Raw genomic sequence first — 24,426 nt, 5'->3', positions numbered from 1 at the left:
TGGATTCATCTGACCAAACTATATTCTCCCAGTGTTTCATTGGCTTGTCCAAATGTTGAGGAGCAAACTTTAAATGAGCTTCAACATGCTTTTTCCTCAGCAGTGGAGTCTTGCGCAGTGAACGTGCATAGAGGCCATGGCGGTTGAGTGCGTTATTTATTGTTTTCTTTGAAACAACTGTACCTGCTAATTCTAGGTCTTTCTGAAGCTCTCCATGAGTGGTCCATGGCTATTGAACAACTCTTCTGATATGATGTTCTTTCCACTTCTGGATTATGGCTCCAACAGTGCTCACTGGAACATTCAGAAGTTTAGAAATATGTCTGCAATCAATGCCATCAGAATGATTTGCAACAATATGGTTGTGAAGGTCTTGAGACAGCTCTTTGTTTTTACCCATCATGAGATGCTTCTTGTGTGACACCTTGGTAATGAGAAACCTTACCATCAATTAGGACTAAACCAGACAATATTAATTTGCGCTGACTGGGGGCAGAATTGCTTTCTAAATACAGATTTCAGCTGGTTTCTTGGCCTTCCATGCCTTTTTGCACCTACTTTTCTTCATGTTTTCAGTACGTTTTCTCTGTGTCATTCCACTTTATTACACATAATTTAATTTATGGACGAATTTGTTTTGATTTCTTTGTATGTGTGGATTACTTGGGTTGTTACCGACATCTGGTGAAAATTTCATGTTACAATAGCCCCATTAGAAATATACAGTTGGGTCCATAAATATTTGGACAGAGACAACTTTTTTCTAATTTTGGTTCTGTACATTACCACAATGAATTTTAAATGAAACAACTCAGATGCAGTTGAAGTGCAGACTTTCAGCTTTAATTCAGTGGGGTGAACAAAATGATTGCATAAAAATGTGAGGCAACTAAAGCATTTTTTAACACAATCCATTCATTTCAGGGGCTCAAAAGTAATTGGACAATTGACTCAAAGGCTATTTCATGGGCAGGTGTGGGCAAGTCCGTCGTTATGTCATTATCAATTAAGCAGATAAAAGGCCTGGAGTTGATTTGAGGTGTGGTGCTTGCATGTGGAAGATTTTGCTGTGAACAGACAACATGCGGTCAAAGGAGCTCTCCATGCAGGTGAAAGAAGCCATCCTTAAGCTGCGAAAACAGAAAAAAAACCCATCCGAGAAATTGCTACAATATTACGAGTGGCAAAATCTACAGTTTGGTACATCCTGAGAAAGAAAGCAAGCACTGATGAACTCAGCAACGCAAAAAGACCTGGACGTCCACGGAAGACAACAGTGGTGGATGATCGCAGAATCATTTCCATGGTGAAGAGAAACCCCTTCACAACAGCCAACCAAGTGAACAACACTCTCCAGGGGGTAGGCATATCGATATCCAAGTCTACCATAAAGAGAAGACTGCATGAAAGTAAATGCAGAGGGTGCACTGCAAGGTGAAAGCCACTCATATGCCTCAAGAATAGAAAGGCTAGATTGGACTTTGCTAAAGAACATCTAAAAAAGCCAGCACAGTTCTGGAAAAACATTCTTTGGACAGATGAAACCAATATCAACCTCTACCAGAATGATGGCAAGAAAAAAGTATGGAGAAGGCGTGGAACAGCTCATTATCCAAAGCATACCACATCATCTGTAACACACGGTGGAGGTAGTGTGATGGCTTGGGCGTTAATGGCTGCCAGTGGCACTGGGATACTAGTGTTTATTGATGATGTGACACAGGACAGAAGCAGCCGAATGAATTCTGAGGTGTTCAGAGACGTACTGTCTGCTCAAATCCAGCTAAATGCAGTCAAATTGATTGGGCGGCGTTTCATGATACAGATGGACAGTGACCCAAAACATACAGCCAAAGCAACCCAGGAGTTTATTAAAGCAAAGAAGTGGAAAATTCTTGAATGGCCAAGTCAGTCACCTGATCTTAACCCAATTGAGCATGCATTTCACTGGTTGAAGACTAAACTTCAGACAGAAAGGCCCACAAACAAACAGCAACTGAAAGCCGCTGCAGTAAAGGCCTGGCAGAGAATTAAAAAGGAGGAAACCCAGCATCTGGTGATGTCCATGAGTTCAAGACTTCAAGCTGTCATTGCCAGCAAAGGGATTTCAACCAAGTATTAGAAATGAACATTTTATTTCCAGTTATTTAATTGGTCCAATTACTTTTGAGCCCCTGAAATGAAGGGATTGTGTTAAAAAATGCTTTAGTTGCCTCACATTTTTATGCAATCATTTTGTTCACCCCACTGAATTAAAGCTGAAAGTCTGCACTTCAACTGCATCTGAGTTGTTTCATTTAAAATTCATTGTGGTAATGTACAGAACCAAAATGAGAAAAAAGTTGTCTCTGTCCAAATATTTATGGACCTACTGTAACTGTATTTAATGAGAAAAACGTTGACGCGTTCAACACTTATTTTCCCCGCTGTATCTATTTGGCCGATGCCTTTATCCAAAACGACAACATTTGAGATACAATTGGTTACATTTGTTTTCTTTTCCCAATTGGAGCACAGCAGGGTGAAGTGACTTGCTCAGCGTCACACAGTGTCAGTGGTAGGATTTGAACCCACAATCTCAGGGTTTGAAGTCCAAAGCCTTAACCAATGCACAACACTACACTGCTGCACGAGACCAGTAGTTCCTAGTTTATGAAAGTAAAAATAACCATTAGACGCTGGCTGTGTTTTCAACCCAGTTGCTCAGACTGACCTTGCATATTCGAGCAATTCGTGATACCAACAGTTTGTCATAGAAGTCATACTCCACGGCTGTCTCACTAAAGAATAAGTAAACCTTGTCATCCTCTTCTTCCCCTTCTGGGTTATTATGATTTTCTTCTACTAGATCCATATAAATGAACTTTGGTTCTGGGGGAAAAAAAAGGGGGGTCAAGTTAGGTTTCAAGCTCTATCTGGCCTTTTTAATTTACTTAATTGTTTGGTTCTTGCTATATACTGGATTTACAAAAATGTTGTTTTAATCATTTGTGACATGGGGTGGGGAGGGAAAAGAATTACAGCATAACAATACAGTACATTGAAAAAAATGTGTATTGTTCATTTTGGTACTGTACTTTCACAAAAAATGTTGCTTCTAAAATCTTAGAATTTTTAAATTGTAAGAGAAGCAATTGCAACTACCACTTAGCATGTCTGAAAATATGAAAGAAAATGCTCTGTTCACATTTCCAAGTTGAACATTTGGGTTTATTGTGTTTATTCATCCTCCGTAAATCTGATTTGAACACTCCTTTAACCACTCACAATACACACCATAGGATATCCTCATATGTTGGTGGTCTGTTTCTTTCTTGGGCAATTCCCCATTTATTCTACCAACTGTTAATAATTTCTTTAATCATTTTGAGCTATTGTCTGAATGTAAAATAAATTAAACCATGTCATCTCTTCTGTCCTTGACTAACTTATGCCAGCTGACCACTCCTTATGTTGTCTATCCCAAGTTTAATTTTGTGAAAACTATGGTCCCTCTCCCTGACACCCATTTTATTGCACCAAGGCTTTTAGAACTGGTGGTTGCAGTATATGTTTTCCCCCATAAACATATATAGTTCTCATGACACTAGACAGCTTTTTTGGCCACTTGGTGCTCTTCCTGTTCCACTTAGTTCAATGTTTTGTAGTTCTCTGCCTCACTGATTTTCTAACTTCAACTCAGATTTGTCCCAACGATGTGTGGTATATGAGTGCTTTGAGTAGTGAGAAAAGCGCTATATAAATGTAAAGAATTATTATTATTATTGTTTTCCTCCCTTCCTCTTCATTCTTCACTAGGTTTTGCTGCTCTACACCTGAGAAGAAACTAGGCTCCATACTTTATGGTACTTTAACTAAGGCTTCCTACCAACACCCTCTCTACTGCTGTATCTGGCCTCCTGACTTGCTTTTTGCTCTTTCTCCTCTGGGATGACCTCTGGTCTTTTGATTCTAATTCTCTAGGATTCTGTATTTAAATATTCCTCTGTAATCTCATATTTTACTGCTCCTGGATCTATCTGTATTATCGCTTTTGACTATGAAAAGTAATTTTTTCCTCATTACGCACAATTGCTGCAAAATTGGCTTTAATCTGTCTATGTAAGTCACCTTTGGAGTTTTTTTAATTTGTTTTTTCTGTCCTCCTGGCCATAGGACTTTACTTTATTCTTTGTTACTTAGTATAGTATTGCCTAATCTTATTTTTATATTTTTTTCATCTTGTAAAGCACTTTGAGCTACATAATTTGTATGAAAATGTGCTATATAAATAAATGTTTTTGTTGTTCTTGTTTACTCTTCTTCCTAACCTCTGGACGTTCTCTCCTTTTAATATGGATCTCTTATGGGTCTCACATTTCACCAAAAGGGACCAAATAATCCACCCCTCATCAAATAATGCTTGTTTCAATATGGATCACACTAATTTCACCAAAGGGGCAGTTTGCAATTGCTGCTACTGGGTTGTCAGTGAATGTTAAAAGGCAAAGCTAGGTTGTGGTACCATAAAGGTTGAGAAACACATTTAATTATGAAGCTCAATGATGATTACCAAAAAAAAAACAAAAAACTTTCACAATAATTTTAGGTTTTAGTAAGACTTAGTGTTTAGTTCAGCATGCAACTTAATTAAAACAAAAATAAAAATAGCAATATGAGTCAAAGCAGCATGCTTACCATTTAGCCAAGAGGTCTTGAATTCAGTTCGGAGGGAGTTTGCTGAATTGCGTGTAACCACAGGTTCTGAACCAAGAAAGTTGATAGAAGTTGCAGTATAAAGATCACTATCTAGAAAAAATTGAAACGAAGTTTAGTTGCAGTAATCTGTTAGATAGCCTGCTTAAGCGAAGGGGTATTTTAAATAGATTAAACTAGCTATTCTGACAGAATGCTTGTTTCACGAAAAAGTCAATACAAGTGAAAACTTATTTTAAGTGAACAAGTTAGAAAAAAACTTATCTAAAGACATTTTACAACAACATGTACAAAATCAGTAATAAAAATGTATCTTTACAAGTAAACAGTGCGGACTGGAGACACCTGCTTGAGGGAAGTACCCCAATGAAGTACAACTCTTTAGTTGTGTATACATTACATATTTATTAGTTGCAACATTTATTGAAAATACTACACTAAAACAAAAAGAAACATTATTTTCCTCCTTCTTCCAATTTACTCATGGGCACCTCTAAGGCTTTGTCCTATGGTGGGCTGTGACCTGGGTTTCAAGTGTGAAAGGCTAATGTATAACCTGAGCTCAGGTGTAAATAACTCATAAATATTCATTGGAGGAAGGCTATTTCTCAAAAATGTAGTGACATGAATACCTTACTAGTGTATATAATGTCTATTACTGCTTGAAATTACTGATTTTTAATGTATTACTCACATATGGATGTAAAGCCCCATTACTGCACCAATTCCTTTGGTGTCCTAATGGCAAACTTCCTTAGCTTATCCTTAATTAGTCATGTTTACATACTAATCACTTATTACAGAAACCTTGATAATTGCATTAGCATCACTGAAGCTAGTTATTCTGTTCACTTGTGTTGCAAGGTACCGGCATTCCTAAAGTTCAGTTCTGGGTTCAAAAATGGCCAAAATGAAACAGTTTTCTTAAGAAATATGTCAGTCTATTGTTTTTTTGCTGAATAAAGGTTGGTCCGTGTGACTGATTGCCAAGATATCATACAAAGGTGTTTATTACTGTCTTGAGAGAAGAGGGAGAATTGGATCTAACCAGGATAGAAAAAAAGGGAAGGCCTATATGGACAACTGCATAACTAGATAAGTACATCAGAGTGTGTAGTTTGAGCAACAAATGCCTTACAGTTCCTTCGTTGTCTTTTTCTTAGGCGTATTTTTTAAAGACGTCAGCTGAGGACCAGTAAGGCATTTGTTACTCAAACCAGAAATTCGGATATCCTTCTCTTGTTATAAAGTTGTGCATCTGGGATTTCAACACCCTTCCCCTATTGATAAACAAGGCATCAATTCTATTAAAAACACAAAACATTTTGGATGACCTCTTTGGACTGGCAGCATATTTCTTTCATCAATTCTGCCAAAGTATTTTGTCACCTTTACAGATCCAATTTTCAGACAATAAATTTTAGTAATCGTACTTTGTTACTATTGGTTAGTATTTACTTTCACATTATTCTTGCACATTTTCACAACTTCTCTTTTCAATTTGTTTGCTTTGTAATAAGTAAAAAGCTTTATATGATCCTGACCTCCCACCACTACTGCATCATTGTAGGTGTTTGTGAAACACATCATGTGAAGATAAAAACTACACAAGCTTCCAAGAACAGTACGCTACCTAGGTTTCTTAGTTTAGCCTGAGACACATAGGTGTTAAAAGAACTATGAACAAAATATAAGTGCTTCTTTCTAGAACATCCTGGTGTTTTAATGAAATTGCTTTTTCAAAGGCAGTGTTTGCCTTTTTAGTGTTTTTTTCAGGGCTGACCAAATAGGAGGACTAATTTGCTAGGGTCACATAAATAGGTAATTACTTTATATGGTAATCCTATGATATGAGATAGGTAGTATCATTACACAAGGATGATCGAAAAGTTTATTGGATAAAATTTTTAACACAGTTATTTTCTATTCTATGTTTATTAAACTCTCCTCTAGTGACCTGTCTGCTTCATTTTGGCTTCTTTGCAATGTGAGCCACAAAATATTTCATTTGCATCTTAAAAGGGGTTTCTTGGACAGATGCACATAAATGGAGGAGGATGCACGATGAACTCTCATTTGTAATTTTTTTCACTTCAGAAGGTAAAATAGAGGCCATATAGCAAAAAGACAACTGCAGGTTAGTCATGCTGAATGAAGGGGTATCAGCTCAATTTGAGGAAATTAGAGGGCTTCACGCTTGGTGCAGTGTAGAAGGGTATAGGTTTATTGGGCATTGGGATTCTTTTTGGAACAGATGGGATCTATTCCGCTGTGACGGGTTACATCTGAACCAGAGGACACCAATGTATTGAGGAAGCGTATGAGGTTAGTTGAGGATTGTTTAAATGAGGGAAATGAGAGTTTAGGACAGGCCAGGTTTAGAAATAGACATGGAGGAACAAAGAACAGTGTAGAAATAAAAACGAGTAGTAATGTAATTTCTAACCTAACATTTAAATGTAGGAGTACATTAAAAATAGATTGCATTAATGCTAGAAGTATCAAAAATAAGACAAGTGAGTTGGAGTTTTATGTAGCAGGGCATAATTATGATATTATAGCAATAACAGAAATCTGGCTAAATAACAAAGATGGGGATGAGTGTAACATAGAGGGTTACACATTTTTTAGGAAGGATAGACAGAACAGAAAAGGAGGAGGAGTTGCTGTTTATGTCAAACAGAATTTAAATGCAAGTCCTCTTCAGTTGGACGATGAGCCCCATCTTAGTGAGGACATGTGGTGTCGCCTGGAAAGCATTAGGGGAAGAGGCATTATTTTAGGACTGTGTTATAGGCCCCCCAATGCAGACAGTAATTTCAACACACATCTTTTTAGTAATATTAAAAAGGCAAGTTCACATGGGGATATTATAGTCATTGGGGACTTTAATTATCACAGTATTAACTGGGATAACCTTGCAAAGGGCGGGGCACAAGAGCAGGAGTTTTTAGAAGTAATCATTGACTGTTTTTTAACACAGTATGTTAAAGCAGCAATGCGGAGTGAAGCTTGTCTGGATTTAGCATTTTGTAATAATCGGGATAGAACTGAGGGTATTGAAGCGATTGAACCACTATGGTCAAGTTACCATAATATAATTCAGTTCTATGTTTTGTAAGAGTGCGGATGCAAAGACTAAAATTGAAGTTTATCTTTGGTAGGGCAAATTTTGAGCAGATGCGGCAAAGTCCTTAGAGGATAGACTGGGATAAGCTTTTAAGTGTGGAGCAGGTTTAAAAATGTTTTACATGTAAGGCAGGAAAGGTATATACCTAAATTTGGAATTAATAGGAAATTAAAAAAAAAAAAAAAAAAAAAAAACAACTTTGCAGTGGGTTAACAAAGATTTAAAAAAAAGAAGCTGCAAAGGAAAAAAACAGCTGTATAAGGCGTATAAGACTAATAACTTCAAAGTGAATCGTAGGGCATATGAGAACATGAGGGCAGCCATTAAGAAGGATATTAGGGGGGCTAAAAGACAGTTGGAAAGGAATATAGCAGATAAGGCAAAAGACAACCCTAAAAAATTCTTTCAATATTTTAGTAGTAAAAGAACGGTCAAGGAGGAGGTGAAGTGCATCAGAAATAGTAACAGACTAGGGGACAGATGGTGAAATAGCAGATTCTCTAAACTTGCATTTTTCTGAGGGCTTCACAAGTGAGGAAGTAGATAACCCCCTAGCGGTAAATGGGAATACTAAGGAGGTACTGAAGGATTTGGAAATTGTAGAGGGAGAAGTACTGCTGTGATTAAATAGGCTGAAATCAAACAAATCACCAGGACCAGATAATATTTACCCTTGAGTTCTTAATGAGGCTAGCAAGTACATATATAAACCCTTGACACGTATTTTTAGGAAGTCATTACGCACTGGGGACATTCCGAAGGACTGGAAAATAACATATTATCCCATTATATAAAAAGGGTAACCGTGCAGATCCAAGCAACTATAGACCAGTAAGCTTAACATGCATCACAGGAATGTTAACAGAAATAATTATTAAGAATAAGATTGAGCAGAACATGGCAAGTACAGGAGTTTTTCTGAACAGTCAGCATTTTTCTTTACACAGAGAACCATAGACACTTGGAATAAGCTACCAAGTAGCTATGGTAGACAGTAATAATTTAGGGACTTTCAAAACTAGACTTAATATTTTTTTAGAATAATTAAGTGGACAGGACTGGTGAGTTGTGTTGGGCTGAATGGCCTGTTCGCATCTAGATTGTTCTAATGCTACAATTACAAAAGAGGAAAAACTTATTATTATAACAGAATCCCATTAGAGAGCTAGATCTAATCTTCTGTATAGTTAGACCCAGTCTCCTTTAACTGGATTTTTTTGTTACCTGAATGCAAGCTCTCCCTCCGAGCCACTGCGGATGACAATTTACTTACCATCTTTACTATGCTTGTTAGGGGTGTGACAAGGTACCAATTATCCATCTGTCATATATTATACAATAAAAGGTATTTAAATGAATAGTAAAAAAGGACATACTATTTATCTGAGAATACGTCCAAGTCCACAGCCTACAGACATTGATTTACCCATTAAGCTAGATTGTTAATATATTTTCTTGTTTCTTCTGTGTACTGGTCTATTGCAGGGCTATTCAGTTAAAAATTTAGTTGTGCCATATTTTCAAACCGAGAAATTTAGCTAGGCCAGACATTTTCACTGGTCAGTAAGCAGCAGATAATAAACTTTAAACCAACACAAAGAATTATATTGAGAAAGAAGTATTTTTAAATTTATAAACTTTTAAAATTTGGTCACATCTAACACAGACACATCAAAAAGTGCATAAAAAACAAAGCTATAACTGAACAGAATCTGAGGTTGGAAGCAATGCTTACTGTAGGAATTTATGCAGGAATTTCTGAAGGCTTGCAAAATGTGTTTTTCTCTGCGTTTCTGATGGGACCTTGGGCTGGGCCACCATTTCAGTAGGCTGGGTTTATTGGTTTAACGGTGTTGCCTACAATCATTTTTTAAGCACATCAGTTAACTGTTTCACTGTAGTATTGTATTATGCTTTGATTTTATAGTGGCTCTGTTCACTATCAAATATGCTTTATTAAACTAGAATATATGGTATTCTGAGGTAGATTAGGAATCTGTAACATCCTAACAACAACAACATTTACTTCTATAGCACATTTTCATACAAACAATGTAGCTCAAAGTGCTTTACATGATGAAAAAAGACAAAATAAATAATTAAAATCAGGGAACACTAATTAACATAGAAGAAAAGTACGGTCCGATGGCCAGGGAGAGCAGAACAAAGAAAAACAAAAAAACAAAAAAAAAACCAAAAAAAAACTCCAGACTGTACATTGCATAGATGATTAAAGTTTTGTGTCAACATAAACTCCTAAATCCTTTTCAGATGTTGCTTCTTTTAAAACAGTGTCTCCCATCTTGTATTTATAATTGATACTCCTTTTGCTCACGAGTATCTGACACTGTAGATATAAATGAATGAAGGGTACACAGAAAGACTGCAAATCAAAAGCCTGTGAATTACGGCATTTACTACTACCATACTCTAAATGAGGTTAAATTTAGAGAACATGTTTCAGCAAATGATGGGAAAATTGATCACCTGCCAACCATTTGTTTGAGACTGTCATTAATTAGATGAACTGCTTAATGAAATTTAACATGTGAAAGTTCCTCATATTTATATTAGTGCTTTTATGAACTGTTACTGGTTAAAAATGTAATGAAAAAAGTTAATGTTAATCCATATTAAGATGTTTCTAGTGCTAGCATTTCAGTCCCACTGCAAAAGCCAAGAAAAAACCTTTTATGATAACTATGACAATAAACATATTAATGCAGCTGCGTACCTCTGCCATTCCATTCCCAAGCAATCATTTGGCAATTACACAAGCAGCATGGTTTTTAAAAGAACCTGAAAAATAATTTCTTTTCCAGGAATGACATCCATAAAACATGGTCTGTCAACTCTAAAGGTATAATTTTGGCAGAAAAAAGCCAAATTATTTAAAAACACAAGGATACCATATTCATGTATACAACTGAATTAACCCACCTGTTGAACCAGCTATTAGCATTCAAGTTTGACAGGAAGCTGCAGCCTACCTTGACAGCAACAATTGCAAAGCAGAGGCCAAACATAAATGGGAAGAGAATCCATTTGCAGTGTGTACATCAATGCTAACTCTAACAGTGACCAATTACTCTAACAAACATGTCTTAGAAAAATCACATTGATACAGGGGTGTTAATTGAACGTGTTTGTGACTGGCTGTACAAATGATAGATTATGGGAAAGACAGGAAAAAGAAATGTGTACATACCAACCATGACAGATGAATACTTCTGAAATGGATCAAAAGGACATTTTCCTTTACCTTCCTCAGGTGGTCCAAGAAGCTGTAACTGGCCATTGTTAATATCCTGTTTAAACACAGAACAATATATAGTGTTATACCAAATAAAAATGTGATGAGTTACCATTACTGAGGAAATAAAACTTCCATGTTTCCTTGTTCCACATACCTGCTGGGGCTGTTCCAAGATTAAAAGCATCAATATAGATCCAAAAATCCCTAAACACCATAAATAATAGTAAAAGTAAGATAACATTTTATAGGTTTTAGCTTTGACTTGATGGCACAGATGCACCAAGATGGTCTTGTGGTATATTATACTGTGTATCGATAATCTTTATACAGAAAGCCAAAGAAGTATGTATGAAAATATTTGAGGTTAAACTCATGTCAGTGACAGAAAGTGCATCTTAACTTTATCATAATCCTACACAGGGTTTTATCACTACTTTGTTATATAAAAGTTGCTGTAGATTGGATAACTAGCCTTCAAAAGACTATGCAATTAAGCAGGATATTTGGCAGCAAACCCAGTACTGAGAAGCACATATTAATAAATGTTTTTGCTTACACTATTTTGGCTTTCGTGGAAAGGGACTGGTGTTAATACATCTATTGGTTAATTCTATCCAGTATGTAAAAATCTGGTCCAGGATGCAATAAAGGGGTTGAAATGAATGATCATTCCATTCATTAATTATCATTTTTTCCATTTGCAATGCAAGCAGTTAATTAAAACAATTAACAAGGTGCCCACCCAGGGATGCCAAAATAATGTAGGAAAGTTAAATTGATCACTTTAATTTAATAATTTAATTATCAGTTTTGCATTTGACATTCAAGTAATTTAACAAGACACCCACCCACTTGATGCAAATTAATGTATGTTGAGTGAGGGAACTCTGTTTTACTTTCCTGCTAGAAAGGTGAAGAGATTGGCCCATTTCCTGGTATATTCTCCATGCTCTTGAACTTCGTGCGACAGCACATATGGATATGCCATCCTGGAGGAGATGGACTACCTGTGCAATAAGAATTGGCTGCAGGTACTGCCTCATGCTACCAGTAGTGACAAGAACACTAGCAAAATGAAAAACTAGAGTAGAATCACTCAGGAAGGATAAAGAGAGAGCAATTGTCTGTTTCCAACACCTACAAAACCATTACCTTTTGGGGTTTGACTTGCTGTTGCCTCTCCAGTGCACGTGTTGTCACTTTCATTTGCACCAAAGCAGGTGAGGCTGATTCACAGTCACTTATGCTTCCTAACTGGACAGATATCTCTCCCTGAAGCTTAACTTAGTATTAGACTGTAATGATCAAGTGCTCCCTCAATTTTTTGAGCAGTGTGTGTATTATATATATATATATATATACATATATATATACATATATACATATATATATACATATATACATATATATATACATATATACATATATATATATATATATATATATATATATATATATATATATATATAACAAAAAGAGAACAAGAGGTGCATACAAAACATAAAATTATGGAAGCTTAATTTAAGTTTTACTCACCTATACAAAAAGGTGCACAACTTTTGAATTGTGATTTTTCAATTCATGTGGTCAGGATCAATAAATTATTTAGGTAATTATTCATGCATGCATCATGGCATTTTTTTGCTCACAGCTGGTCTGCACTGGCTTACCAAACCCCTCTGCCAGACCCTTTGTGTGTGAATGTGTACGTGCGATATTCTGCTCTGTACTTTCTTACTGGATTCAGGAAGAAACTTTTAACAGCTAGAACTTATCCTTCACAAGTATATTACCTTATAGTTACAGTGACACCGATATCATATTATATTAGCTGGCTTTATCCTAACTACTAAGTTACGAGAAATACTTTTCAGAATCAAAACAGTTGTATTTATGGTTTGATGTAAGCAATGCTTTATTCCTTTCCTGGCTGGCTTTCTCCAGATGCAAGGAAGAATCTTCAGCACACATATCCTTGTTTGTTAAGGAACTCTTTTCCTTCATCACACCTTCTGCTTCTAAGTAGTACTGCAGTTTCTCTTTGAGGTTCAAACACACTGTCGTTCCTTTTGTTACTAGCAAAATCACATCCGCAGAGTTGGCTGGTTTTCAGTAACACAAATGTGTTGTCTTGCATATGGTCTTCTTCTGCTCTTGCTGTAAGGTTTGGTCTAACACACCTCATCCAACTCTTTTTATGGACAGTTTTTCATTTTTCCAGTCCAGCACCAGTTATGCTTTGGAGTAAAAGGGATTTCTCTAGCCTTTGTTACGGCCACACCCTATAAGCACTGGGACTTTGCTAGTGAACTGACAGAGAAAGCCCAGATGTGGGGTGTGTAAGGGTTTTTAAAGGAAGAAATAGTCTTGTCATTGGTTTCTTGGGTGCACATTAGCCCATCCTATTTTGGTCAACTATTGGAGCAAAAATTCTTCCATCAAGATTTCCATGAATTTAATTATGGCACTTTGTTTTAACTTGAGTGTCCAGATGGTGCCCTTAAGAGCTGTCTCAGTGTTACTTGGTCTGCGATTTGTCATCTTATAAGATAAGGCACAAAGGCTGCATTCCGAATGGGGGCCTTGTCACGGAAGCTGACTTTTTAGCTGACATTAAAATTGTCTGGCCCAAGATTTTTAAGCCAAGGACCTGTGTTCCAGGTAGACTTGAATGGATAATGGCAGTCTGTCCTACAAAAGGGGATCATACAAAAGTTCTCCACATTGATTACTTTCTCTGTTTGCACATCTATTTTCTATGGCCAAAATGTGTAAATAATAAAACATCAATGTTGACTTGACAACAGCAAAAAGGTTTGTCAGCATGTTAAAATGTTATTGGGTACAAGTTGTGTGCCTTGTGATAAACTGCCTGCTTCTTTATAAGTGCTTGTGAATGTGTTTCCCACCAAACCAGAGTCATCCAAATGAAGATATGTCCAGCTTAATCGCCACCTGCAACAGGTTATAATCAATATACAGACAACTGCAGCGTTTAGGCCTTTTCCAAGGAAATGCATATAATGTGGTGCTATCAGTTTAACTGTACGATTACCCCTTCATTTACATGGATTTGTATGTACTCTCAATTTAGTGGTTGTCCACAGATTACTGTATACTTTTTGTTTTGCCATATTTTCTTTATTTCATTTATATTTTTATGAAATATAATCTGTTTCCAGTAAATAAATATTTTCTGCAGTAAAATCACAATTCATGAGAGGCTTAAATATCATAATCGAAATTATATGTACACCGCATACTGAAAGGTTGTGGCTTTGTTGAAAAAAAGCTTCCAGCACTGAGACCGAGATTTCATTTTTAGTATGTATGTGTCATCTTTCAAACCATAGCTTTTACAGGAGACACCATTGTTCTGATTTTTTGTAATTATTAATTTATAGTAATGAAAATCATGACACACACTGTCATGTCAGACAGTATATGACAAATGAGGGTGCTAGCAAATGAAGATGTGTGTTAGTGGTGTGCCTCAGGATGGGAATCTTGTGGGGCTCAACATAAAAATTTTGGTTATGGGACCAAGCAAGCGTGCAAGGATTGGTGTGTTTATCAAAAATATAGGCTTAATGCACGGGTTATACTGTAGCATCTATAATGACCTAAAGGAAACAAAAGTGGAACTTTTTTAAGCAAAACTTAAATCTTAAGCAAAACAAATCACTTAAAGTGAAGAAAGCAGCAATACCACATGCACTTCAGAAGTGGTCATCCACCTGAAGCTAAGCAAGTTCATGCCTGGCCAGTACTTGGATGGGACACCATCTAGGAAAAACTTGGGTAGCTGCTGGAAGAGGTGTTGGTAAGACCAGCAGAGGGTTTTTAACCCTTTGGTCTGAATGTGGATCCCAATGCCCTAGTGCAGTGATGGGGATACTGTGCTGCAAAAATGGTGCCATCCATTGGATGAGATGTAAAAGTGAGATACTGACTGTTGTCAAATAAGATCCCTGGTCACCCTTCATAAACAGCAGGGTGTATCCAGATGTCCAGGCTAAACTGTCCTCCATGCTAGAGTCATTGTGGTCCCCTACTCATCCCCAGTCTGTAATTGGTTTGTTCTGTCTCTCTCTCACCACTTCACCACCTAACAGCTAATGTGTGGTGAGTGGACTGGCGCAAAAATGGCTGCCTTTGCATCATCCAAGTAGATGCTACACATCAGTGGTGGTTGACGTCTCTCCCCACTCACTATGAAAAGTACTTTGAGTGTAAGAAAAAGCACTGTATAAATGTAAAAAATATTAACAAGGTACATTCATGTCAAAAGTTTACTGTTTCTGTAGTGGATGGGAGGCGAGTATAAAAGAAAGAAAGATAGAGAGATAGATAGATAGATAGATAGAGAGATAGAATGCGGATAAAGGACGGAAAACAGCAGTCATGATGTTACGATCTGGCCACCTGGAAAGTGGGGACACCACGAGCTGGGGCCCCGCTAAGGAGCGTTACCCGATGGCGCTCTGGGGGCTAGTTCGCCCCACTGAAAACAAGTTGAGTGGGGTGAGCAGAGAGGTGTCCTCCCATGGGATCTGAGGAGTGACTTCGGGTGCGCGAAAGATCAAGGGAGGAGAGCTGACCTCGACGTTCTGGCAGTGACTTCCAGAAGGAGGCCAATATGGAGGTTAACCAAAGGAGCATGTGGCTGTTAGTTCTCCACCGGCTGAAGGAGCAATGGGTGAGCCAGGGAGAAAGAGACGGAGGTAGGCTGGGGAGTAATGAGAGAGACTGCGTTTTAACTACTGCATTTTTTACCTCTGATTTTAAAGGATTTATTTATTGATGGTTTTTAGTCCCACTGGACACTTGTTTTCTGGACTATTTATTTAAACTGATGCACTGCACTTTTTGTTGTGATTGTTTTAATAAAAGCACTTTAGCACTTTTGGACATATCCCCTGGCTTCATTTGAGAATTGTCCTCATTTTGTCAGCTCACCACGGTGACATTATCAACGATGTTGGGTTCAGGGCTCCCGGACAGATGATGGGAGCATGGAGAGAACCTGCATTGTCACAATTTGATTTACAATCTACTGACAATATGCAGATTAAATATCTTCATAGCCATTCTTCTTTCCTAAAACATGTTGATTAGAATAAATGCCTATTGTGATCACAACACAATAATTGTCTGGAACTCATTTATTACTCCCTTAATTTTGATAATTTATAACATGTTGTTAAATGTTCCCATAAACTATTACATTAAATTGTGTTTTACTAGTGCTGACTTTGTGAAACTGAATAAAGCCAAATATTTAAAACATCAATTTTATAATTAAATCTCCAGTTAGTCTGAGCTGAATTTAAACATTTAGCTGTTATGGCAGTGGAAAGAAGTTAAATTTCAACCCTCCAGGCAGGAGGAGTGTGTCAATTGTCTGAAAGATAAAAGATGCCTGCCTCACAATTTTAACTTGCGTCAGCAGCTATAGAGTGAGACCTAAAGGGAACATAGCACCAGACAATGTTGGCTTTCATTTGTACATTTTGCCTCCCTTAAAAATATTTTATCATTTACCTAATGTTGAAAATGGAATTATAGGAAAGATTAGCAAATTCTCTCTTGCATGAGCTAGGAACTATATACTCGTACAACTGCTTTAGGGATAAGAATGAATGAGAAGTTGTATCTGGGTGCATCTTACTCCACAGAGAATATTTTACAAATTTATACTGGTCCACTTTCCCAAGCTGCCTTCTAGAAGTGAAGTATTTTTTCACTAATGATGTAACAAACTAATTTACATAAGACCGTTTGATTTTTAAAATGAACAATTAATTTATTCAATAATTTCAAGTCTAGTCACAGGTTATTCCGCATAATTCATGAAAAACTTACCATATAGTGACAAGTGGGACTGAAAGCGTTTGTTCCACAGACGTACATCATGGTATCATTGATTCTGTGAAGAGTGCGGATGTAGTTGCGACATTCTATCTGCAAAAAGGCAAGATTAAATCTCAAATTGGTTCAGTTCTGTAGAGAGTTGCATGCTGATTGCACAGTGGTTTACAAAAAAAAAAATAAAAAAAAAAAAATACACCAATCCAATCCATAAAGGGAAAGGCAGGAACCCAATCACTTAACCCTATTTATACTTATTCACAACAAGCACTCTTACTTTCTCTACTCCTGATTTATGCCAAATCTAAATAAAAAGTCACATTAAATAGTTATAGTTTATCAGGTATGTCTGTACCTCAAAGTGCAACTTACATCTTTGCTTTTCCCTTTGTTAGTACATTCAAGCTGTTTGTTTTCCAAAACGGGCCAGAAAACCTGGGAGATAAATATAAATGAGCAAGAACAGGTTTTATAATCATTATACAACATTACCTAAAATATATCTTATACTTCAATAAAATATGTTTCAGTCTAAAGAATAACATCAAAATCTTTTTTGAAGGTTTTTTTATGTTAGAGCACAACTCAACGGATTCCTAGAAACTGCTTGGATGCTAATATTTGACCAAGTAATTGAAGAAGGTGAGCCTGTCTCATAAGAACAATTATCTTGCAAACTGGCAAGGATTTAAGACATAAAAAAAGTAACTGAGGGATCCATCCTCAATTGTAAGACAGAAGAAAGGAAAAGATCTCCCAGTAGACTTCTTGTCCTAAAATATTTTGTGTAAAGTTTAATTGTGAAAAACAAAAATGTGCATCATTCCTGTTTTTTTTAAGCTGTATTGTTTACAAGCCACATGCAGCTTATAGTTGTGTGTCCAATTAAAAACACAGTCAAAAATATTGCCAAAAAATAGTAACCAAGAAAGGGAACAAACATGAATGTCACATATTTGTTATGAACATACAAGTTTGTACAGTTTTCCTTCAGTGGCTAGCAATATTTGCCAACAAGATCAATTACAAAATGTTTACCGTCAGATATAATCTTAACAGAATGCAATATATTAAGATGGACAAAGGCCAAAAATTACTCAAAAAGCTTCTCATTTGAAAAACAGAAAGTCAAGTTAATGAAGTAAAACTGATCAATTGCTCACCTTGGAAATTTTGTTGGAGACATCCTCCATGTTAAGTGCGTAGATTGCTTCTCTTGCACAGACTAACAAAGTATCAATATCCTCTCTAAGCAACATGACAGAATAATTGTAGAATCCTTCTTCTTTAAAAGTTTTGATGTGTTTGTCTAAAAAAAAGAAAGAAAAAAATCATTGACTTAAAATATCTAAAACATTTTTCATAATCTTTCAAAATCTATATTTAAGTTTGCAACAAGACGTCTTGTAATATCTTGAAATATCACTGTTATCATCAGTAAAATACAAGACTCATTCATTTTTAGGATTCCATTAACTTCCTGCTATGCTATCCCACCCAGTATATCCCAATAATTTTATGAAAATGTTTTGAAAACAAAGTTTCTCAATAATATACACATCACAAGCTTTGTAGCCCCGCAAAATTATTATTTCAAAGCACATCAGATAAAATACTAACATCTCTCTTTCATTTTGTCTTTCAAAGATACAAATTAAAATAAAATAACATGACATTATCATCCAAATCAGGGTCATTAAAGGGCTTTAAAGTCTTTTTCAGCAGCAAGAGACATAAGGTAGGAAACAGCCCTGGACAAGGCTTGGGTCCATCCATTAAAATACGATGTTAAAACAGATCTGCTATTCTTAACCACTCATTGTCCTGTCTCTGTACTGAAGTTGAAAAGGAATTCTGCAAACCAAAAGCTAAGATAGTCTTGCATGGTTTTCTTTATGGCTTAATCAATTAACCAGTATCTCAGATTTGAATGTTCATGTTAAAACTAACCATTCTTTCAAATATAGTCAACAGTAGGTTAAAAAGTCTTGATGTTAGATATTTGTTTCTGTATGAAATATATTTACACTATCAGGCTTACCATTAACATGTGGTAATCTTTCTTTTTTTTTTCTTTTTTTTTTTTTTAATAAAAACCTTAAATGCATTTTTAAGGAAAGGATGGGCAAAATATATTGAATACTACTTGATGCTCTATGGATAATGTTCAAGGAGCACTGAAAAGTAAAATGTGTGTATGTGAAAACCATAGCTTTCAGAAAACTGTATTAAACTCTACTTAAAAATACACTTGTTCACAAAGGTGAAACTTATATTTTCCATACATGCATAAAGTAATTAAAAAGAAAGTGGAGATGCTCATGTTGTATACTACCTGTCAGGCCCAAAAAACACACAAAGACCAAAAAAAAAAAAAAACCCCACAATATATCATACGATTGCACAAAGATGTGATACATAGTAACATAACGTAGAATTTTTAAAACCCACTTAATCCAATTCAGCTTACAGTAGGTGGGGCCTATCTTGGTACCCTTTACCTCAAGTGAAGGAGACATCTCTGAATATGTCACCAATCCAAAAGGTCCACTTATGCACTCACTTATACTCCTAGCCTATAAATGTTTACAAATGAAACTGCTAAAGAGGTTTTAATTACCAGTAAGTGCTTCCTTATCATCATTATGCCTTAATCCAAAGCAACTCAAGAAATTCAGTATGCACAAAATGTGTTAACAACAGAATACAAAGTTAACTATTAATAATGAGCATAACAAAATTGTAAAGTAGAGCAGATAGTCCATGGTTAGATGAAAATAATGGAATGTTGATAGGGTCAGCAGAGCTCAAATTAATACTTTACAGACTATGTCAATGAATAACAAGCTGGACTAAAATAAACTGAAGTTTTTTTGGCCCCGCCCTGATCAAGTTCATGCATAAGTTTAATAGAGGTGACCTGAATCAGTTTTGTTGCACCTTATTGTTCTAGACATGGTGTGCCAACACAGCAGCTGATAATTTGTTGGCAAATACATCATGGGCAACGATATTTAGTAATTTAAATTCACACAGTCTGTTGACAAGATTAGTGACTGTGGTCAGCAAATCTGAAATACTTAATAACCAGAAGTTGCATAATGTAAAATTGGCTTTACTTTCTTTTATTTTGAGATTTTAAAATTATATTTAATCACATTTACTATTTCATGTAGAATGCTACAACTTTTCAGTGCTCAAATGCATAAACAGTGGCGTTACACTTCCATGTGTGCAAGGAATTGTGGGGTGGTGACTAATGTGAAAGCTGATTTGATTGACTGCAGAGGCCACTTCACAGATGGGGTCTGCATGAATGCAGCAGCATGGTGCATTTTCCTTTCAGCTACTGTATATCATGAAAACTGCTGCTTAGCACAGCAATGATTGTGATTTGTTGATTTTTTTTATTTTGATGACAGCTCTTTTTTGTTGCAGTTGTCTCATACTGTTGGAGAAGCCAGCTCAGAATTCATGACTGCGGGTAGATGGTAACTGAAGTTTTTGGGATGGGCTGTAATTTATATTAAGGTTAATGACAAGGCTATTGACTACAATTGTATTTAATTATTCCTGTTCTTATGACTAAAATTTGTAATATTTGTTTTCATTAAAATAAAGGTTTTAAAGCATACAGAATTGATGCTTAGTTAAAAGTTTTTTTAATTGAGTTATGAAATTTCAATAATTTTCTCAGTACTGCATTGAAGTTTGAAATTTTTATACTGTGACAACCTCACTCTAGACATCATGAATTGCACACCACAAAAGCAGAGTGTCATATTTGGGCCACCATTCTCTATGATACCCAGCCAACTCTGTTGCTTACTCTGGAAATTTTGACTACACTGCAAAATATCAATAAATTCTGAATTTGATATTAAAAAACTTAATGGCAGGGATGCCTAATTTATTATTTCAAATATTGTGCCTCCAAACAATTTGGAAAGGAATTGCTATGTACAGTAGCATGTAAAAGTTTGGGCTCCCTTGCTTAAAACATCTGTTACTGTGAATTGTTAGGTGAGCAGAATATGAACTGATCATCAAAAGGCAAAAAGATAAAGATGGCACATTTCAGCATTTTATGCAAGTTTACTATATCATTTTTGTTTTGTACAATTGTACAGTGAAAAAAGGAAGTAGCACCATGCAGACATTTGGGCACCCCAAGATATCTGAGGTCTCAGACCTTCATTTGCTCATTAGGACTATGGCTTGTTCACAGTCACTGTAAGGAAACCCCAGATGATGCAAATTGCAAAGATGTATATATTTTTGGACTCCTTAAACCTTGCCCCAACATTCAGTAGCCATGTGCTCCTCTAAGCAGCTGCCTAACACACTGAAAAATAAAATAATTGAGGCCCACAAAGCTGGAGAAGGCTACAAGAAGCTAGCAAAGGGTTTTCAGGTAGCTGTTTCTTTGGTTTCTAATGTTATTAAGAAATGGCAGTTAAAAGTAACGAGTGGAAGTCAAGTTGAGGTCTGGATGACCACGAAAACTTTCTGAAAGAACTGCTTGTTGGCTTGCTAGAAAGGCAAATAAAAACCCCGGTTTGACTGCAAAAGTCCTACAGGGAGCTTTAGCAGATCCTGGAGTGGTGGTGCTCTGTCCTATTGTGCAGCGACACTTGAACAAACATGACCTTCATGGTAGAGAGATGGCAGAAGAAAACTGTTCCTGCATCCTAGCCACAAAATTCAGCACCTGAAGTTTGCACATGAACATCTAAACAAGCCTGACACATTCTGGAAACAAGTTCTGTGGTTTGGCCACAATGCGCAAAGGTATGTTTGGAGAAAAAAAAGGGTGTCAAATTCCAGGAAAAGAACACGTCTCCAACTATTAAACATGGTGGTGGATCAATTATGCTTTGGACTTGTGTTGCAGCTAGTGGCACAGCGAACATGTCATTGGTAGAGGGAAGAATGGATTCAAATAAATACCACCAAATTCTGGAAGCAAATATCACACTATCTGTAAAAACGGTGAAGTTAAAAACAGGATGTGTTCTACAACAAGAGAATGATCCAACACACACCTCAAAATCTACAATGGAATACCTCAAGATGTGCAAATTGATGGTTTTGCCCAAACCGTCAAAGTCCCCTGGGCTAATCATTATTGAAAAATCTGGGGATAGATCTCAAAAGAGCAGTGCATGCAAGATGGCTGAAGAATCTTGCAGAATTAGAAGCCTTTTGCAAGGATGAATGAGCAAAAATACCCCAAGTAAGAACTGAAAGACAGTTAGCTGGCTACAAAAAGCATTTACAAGGTGTGATACTTGCCAAAGGGGGGTCTTACTAAGTACAGACCATATCAGATGCCCAAACATTTGCTTCAAACCCTTTTCTTTTTTTGTGAATGATGGAAATAAAACTAATTTTGCTTAAAAAAATTAAAGAAATGTGCCATCTTTAACTTTATGCCTTTTAGTGATCAGTTCATCATTTGCTCCCTTACCTATTCACAGTAACAGACATGTTAAGCAATGGTACCCAAACGTTTCCATACCACTGAAATGTCAGTGCACTTCTATGGTCAGTCACTTCTCAAGATCCTTCTTTGAAAATGCTTGTGTTGAACACCAGCTATATACCATCTCATTGCATTTCTTATGAACAGTCTGTAGAATTAATTTTATTTGAATGATCCTGAAAGTACTGGACATTTCCTTCACTGATTTCTTCTACTTCTTGTAAAACATTTATATATTACTAGAATTATTACCTGACTCCAAAGATACAACCACCTAGTCTTTCAACTACATAACGCAATATAGCCTAACAACTCAACTTCATATAACACAATCGTGTCCCATAACATGACATATTCTAACCGAAACCCACCTAATTCCAAAAGTGTCTGACACAAAGTAGGAAAACAGGCCTGAACAGTGTGCCAGTCCATCACAGGTTTTCCTCACATATCCCCAACACTTTCAAAGGGCAAAATCAGAACTGCCATTTAACCTGACATGCATGTGCAGATGATAAAAATGTGATGCAGCAAAGAGTAATGTAAATAAAAAATAAAATTCCTGCTTACCATTAAAACTAATGCTTTTCCTGGGTACACAGTTTAATATGACAGCATCTACTATTAGGAAATGATGGCAGAGTGAAAAGTACAGTAGAAGCATAACAGGATGCATAAACATTTTTCAGGTTTATGTGATTACACTGTAATTTAAAAGAGGCAGAGAAGAATTGACGTCCATCATTTATTTTCTAACTGAAATTACTCCAAATTAAGTGGGTGTCAGCCTCCATAGCAGGTCCCTGCCAGCATTGGTAGAGATAGGTAGAAAATCCATCACATCAGAATCTGGTTAAAAGAAGGTTTGTGCACAATGAATTCTGTTTGGTTCCTGAAAGAAAAAGAAAAAGAAATAAAAATCACACAAATAAACAAAAATAGCATTAGAATGTAAAAATACTGTAATAAAAGTTCTAGACTTACACTGACTGATACTGAATAGCCCAACCCATAAATTCTCAACCCTGGAATGAATTTTCTAAAGACATTGTTCAGTATTCTCCAGTTTAGACCCAAGATGTGCATTAGCAGGGTACGCTTCAGGAATGTGACAAGAAAAATGAAGATCAAGTGTTGAGGATGACAGATACATATCCAAAACTACTGCTGTTGTTATCTCCAATGGCAATCAAAAAAGCTTAAGAAAATTCATAGTAACAGGAAAAAAAGGCAAAAGCTACATACAACCTCTTTAAAAAGGGACATCCCATTATAATATATATGCAAAAATCAAGTGACATGAATTTTTTTTTTGGATTTTGTACCTGCCACAACACATTTTGCTATTAATTTCACAAAATCTCTTAACTTGTCATTACAGAATGATACTAAAGAGACACTTTCACAGTTGGTTTAAGAAGTTACAGTAGAAATGTGCCTCCATAAAAATTTACCATGACATCAAATCAAGTACTTAATGATTGCATTTTGTAGGGAACTGACTTACTGCACTTGAATCAAAAACACAAAAATCTGATACATTTTGGTCTGCTTTAAATATTTGTCAAACACGTATTAGACCACATGTTTTAGTATATGTAAGCAAATCTGTGAATCAAAGAATCTCATAAAGACTAGGATGTAACCATCAACAACTGCGGTATCTGATTTTTTTTTTTTTTTGTAATTATTTTCATATAAGAAACCTGATCATGTAAGTAATACTAAAAACTAAGACTCCCTTTCAAAGAATAAGACTTAACAGTAGTAGGAAATGAACTGAACTGAAATAGAATTTAAATTAACTGGGCTTGTCCCACTGCTATACTGGTCCTTCCACCCCATTAACCTTTAAGTGTAACAGTCTGTATATTTGCTTCACTCACTCACACCTACAGTAGAATACTTATTAAAGTAGGAAATACAAAAGGAGGGAAAAGAATATTGTAGTACTTTCTGGAAAAATACATTTCTACAAAAACAAGACTG

At 36.1% G+C, this 24,426-nt stretch overlaps 3 protein-coding genes across 5 annotated transcripts in view; 1 reads left to right on the top strand and 2 right to left on the bottom strand.

Annotated features, from left to right (window-relative positions):
- The window catches only part of ap3d1 (adaptor related protein complex 3 subunit delta 1), a 1,136,182-nt gene that overhangs the window by 485,605 nt on the left and 626,151 nt on the right, over positions 1–24,426 (top strand). The window lies entirely within an intron of this gene.
- Positions 1–24,426, bottom strand: part of theg (theg spermatid protein) — a 455,045-nt gene that overhangs the window by 101,265 nt on the left and 329,354 nt on the right. The gene's annotated exons all lie outside the window — the stretch shown is intronic.
- si:ch211-129c21.1 (uncharacterized protein LOC563087 homolog) overlaps positions 1–24,426 on the bottom strand; it is a 74,788-nt gene that overhangs the window by 23,598 nt on the left and 26,764 nt on the right. For all 3 annotated transcript variants that reach the window (XM_028816415.2, XM_028816417.2, XM_028816416.2), the window contains exons 2-8: positions 23,008–23,329; positions 18,116–18,261; positions 17,325–17,387; positions 16,947–17,045; positions 11,034–11,133; positions 4,678–4,788; positions 2,714–2,871 (exon numbers count right to left, since the gene is read on the bottom strand). In XM_028816415.2, coding sequence (XP_028672248.2) covers positions 2,714–2,871; positions 4,678–4,788; positions 11,034–11,133; positions 16,947–17,045; positions 17,325–17,387; positions 18,116–18,261; positions 23,008–23,119 — 789 coding nt within the window. In that variant the 5' untranslated portion in view covers positions 23,120–23,329. The remainder of the gene's footprint in view (positions 1–2,713; positions 2,872–4,677; positions 4,789–11,033; positions 11,134–16,946; positions 17,046–17,324; positions 17,388–18,115; positions 18,262–23,007; positions 23,330–24,426) is intronic.

Source organism: Erpetoichthys calabaricus, chromosome 12, assembly GCF_900747795.2.
Source record: "Erpetoichthys calabaricus chromosome 12, fErpCal1.3, whole genome shotgun sequence".
NCBI classification, from domain to species: domain Eukaryota; kingdom Metazoa; phylum Chordata; class Cladistia; order Polypteriformes; family Polypteridae; genus Erpetoichthys; species Erpetoichthys calabaricus.
The sequence above is the reverse complement of the archived record's forward strand: the minus strand, read 5'-3'. Positions and strand labels throughout refer to the sequence as shown.